General features: G+C 40.7%; 1 protein-coding gene across 1 annotated transcript; it reads left to right on the forward strand.

The window, feature by feature from the left end:
- Positions 1-88: 88 nt before the first annotated feature.
- Positions 89-1,373, forward strand: LOC111648954 (tyrosine 3-monooxygenase-like; the record flags this gene model as incomplete). Its single annotated transcript, XM_023398707.2, has 4 exons — positions 89-156; positions 242-292; positions 388-533; positions 1,201-1,373. Coding segments are annotated over 4 exons (405 nt in total), but the record flags the coding sequence as incomplete, so codon positions are not given.
- Between the last annotated feature and the right edge of the window lie 40 nt (positions 1,374-1,413).

Here is a 1,413-nt window from a genome sequence, read left to right on the forward strand (position 1 = left end):
ATAAATCTGCTGCAAAATATCACAGTTTTACTCACATTTACAGCCAATTCATGTTCATTTAACATCCTTTTTTTTTTTGTTGTTGCAGGGATTCAGTGATCCAGAATACAGGAAAAGACGGGCTTATATCTCCGAACTCGCCTTCAGATACAAACAGTGAGTCGGATCTCAAAAAGAAAGTCCCTCCGTGTTCTGAGTATCATTAAAATATCCCGTCATAAATGAATTGTCTTTGTTTCAGTGGGGACCCGTTACCCACGGTGGAGTACACAGCAGAAGAAGTATCCACATGGTGAGAATGAAGTGCACAGTTACAGATGCATTGTGGGCGACGGTTCAGGGCTGCAACGGTGTGATAACACGGTGTGACTGTGTTTTAAATTCAAGGAGGGAGGTTTACCAGCAGCTGCGGAGTATTTACCCGAGTCTGGCCTGTCGTCAGTTCCTGGACGGGCTGCAGCAGCTGGAGAGAGAGTGCGGCTACGGAGAGGACCGCATCCCTCAGCTCAGAGAGGTGTCTGCCTTCCTGAGAGGTGACAAATACAGACACACTACAATGAAAAGAAACTTATAAAGTAAAATTATGAGACATTTTGGTCTATAAAATCTAACAGTGAAAAGTTACGGAGATAGTAAAAGAAGAATTAAGAAAGCTTACTCTCTTCAAAAGACAGAAGATAGTGCTGCAACTAACAATCATTTCAGGCCAAATATTTTCTCCATTAGTTGATATGTCTATAAAATATCAAAAAATAATTAAAATAATAATCTTAAAATGTCATGTTTTGTCTGAGCAAGCGTCCGAAACCCAAAGATATTCAGTTTACCGTCATAAATGACAAACAAAAGCATTAAATCTTCACATTTAAGAAGCAGCAACCTGCAGGTGTTTGGCTTTTTTGCTTTTAAAAAACTATTAGTTTAAGTAGCCAGATTATTTTTTGTCTAATGACTGAATCAAATAATCGACTACTTGTTGCAAATAAGATTAATTTTATTATAAAGAAAGAGAGCGATAATAAATTAGAGGTGTCTGAAAACCTGAAAAAGAATCTGCCTGACAGACGTTAAACACACACTGAGGTCATTGTAGTGTTACACTCTAGATACTAGACTATATTTCATTCATCTTTTAGCTCTTCAGCCTTTGAGCTCCATCACTGTCGCACCGACACTTTCTCTCCTCCCTGGTCATTGCAGAGAAAACGGGTTTCCAGCTGCGTCCGGTCGCCGGCCTCTTGTCGGCCAGAGACTTCCTCGCCAGTTTGGCCTTCAGGGTGTTTCAGTGCACACAGTACATCCGACACTCCTCTGCACCCATGCACTCCCCTGAGCCGTGAGTCACTGTTTATCCACTCTTTTTAAATGTATTTATTGATGCACGTATTCAGTCTCTTTCCCCTTTCATTGACT

The sequence above is a fragment of the Seriola lalandi genome, unplaced genomic scaffold (assembly GCF_002814215.2).
Source record: "Seriola lalandi dorsalis isolate HSWRI2012SDOR001 ecotype SW California unplaced genomic scaffold, Sedor1 jcf7180001964014, whole genome shotgun sequence".
Taxonomy (NCBI): domain Eukaryota; kingdom Metazoa; phylum Chordata; class Actinopteri; order Carangiformes; family Carangidae; genus Seriola; species Seriola lalandi.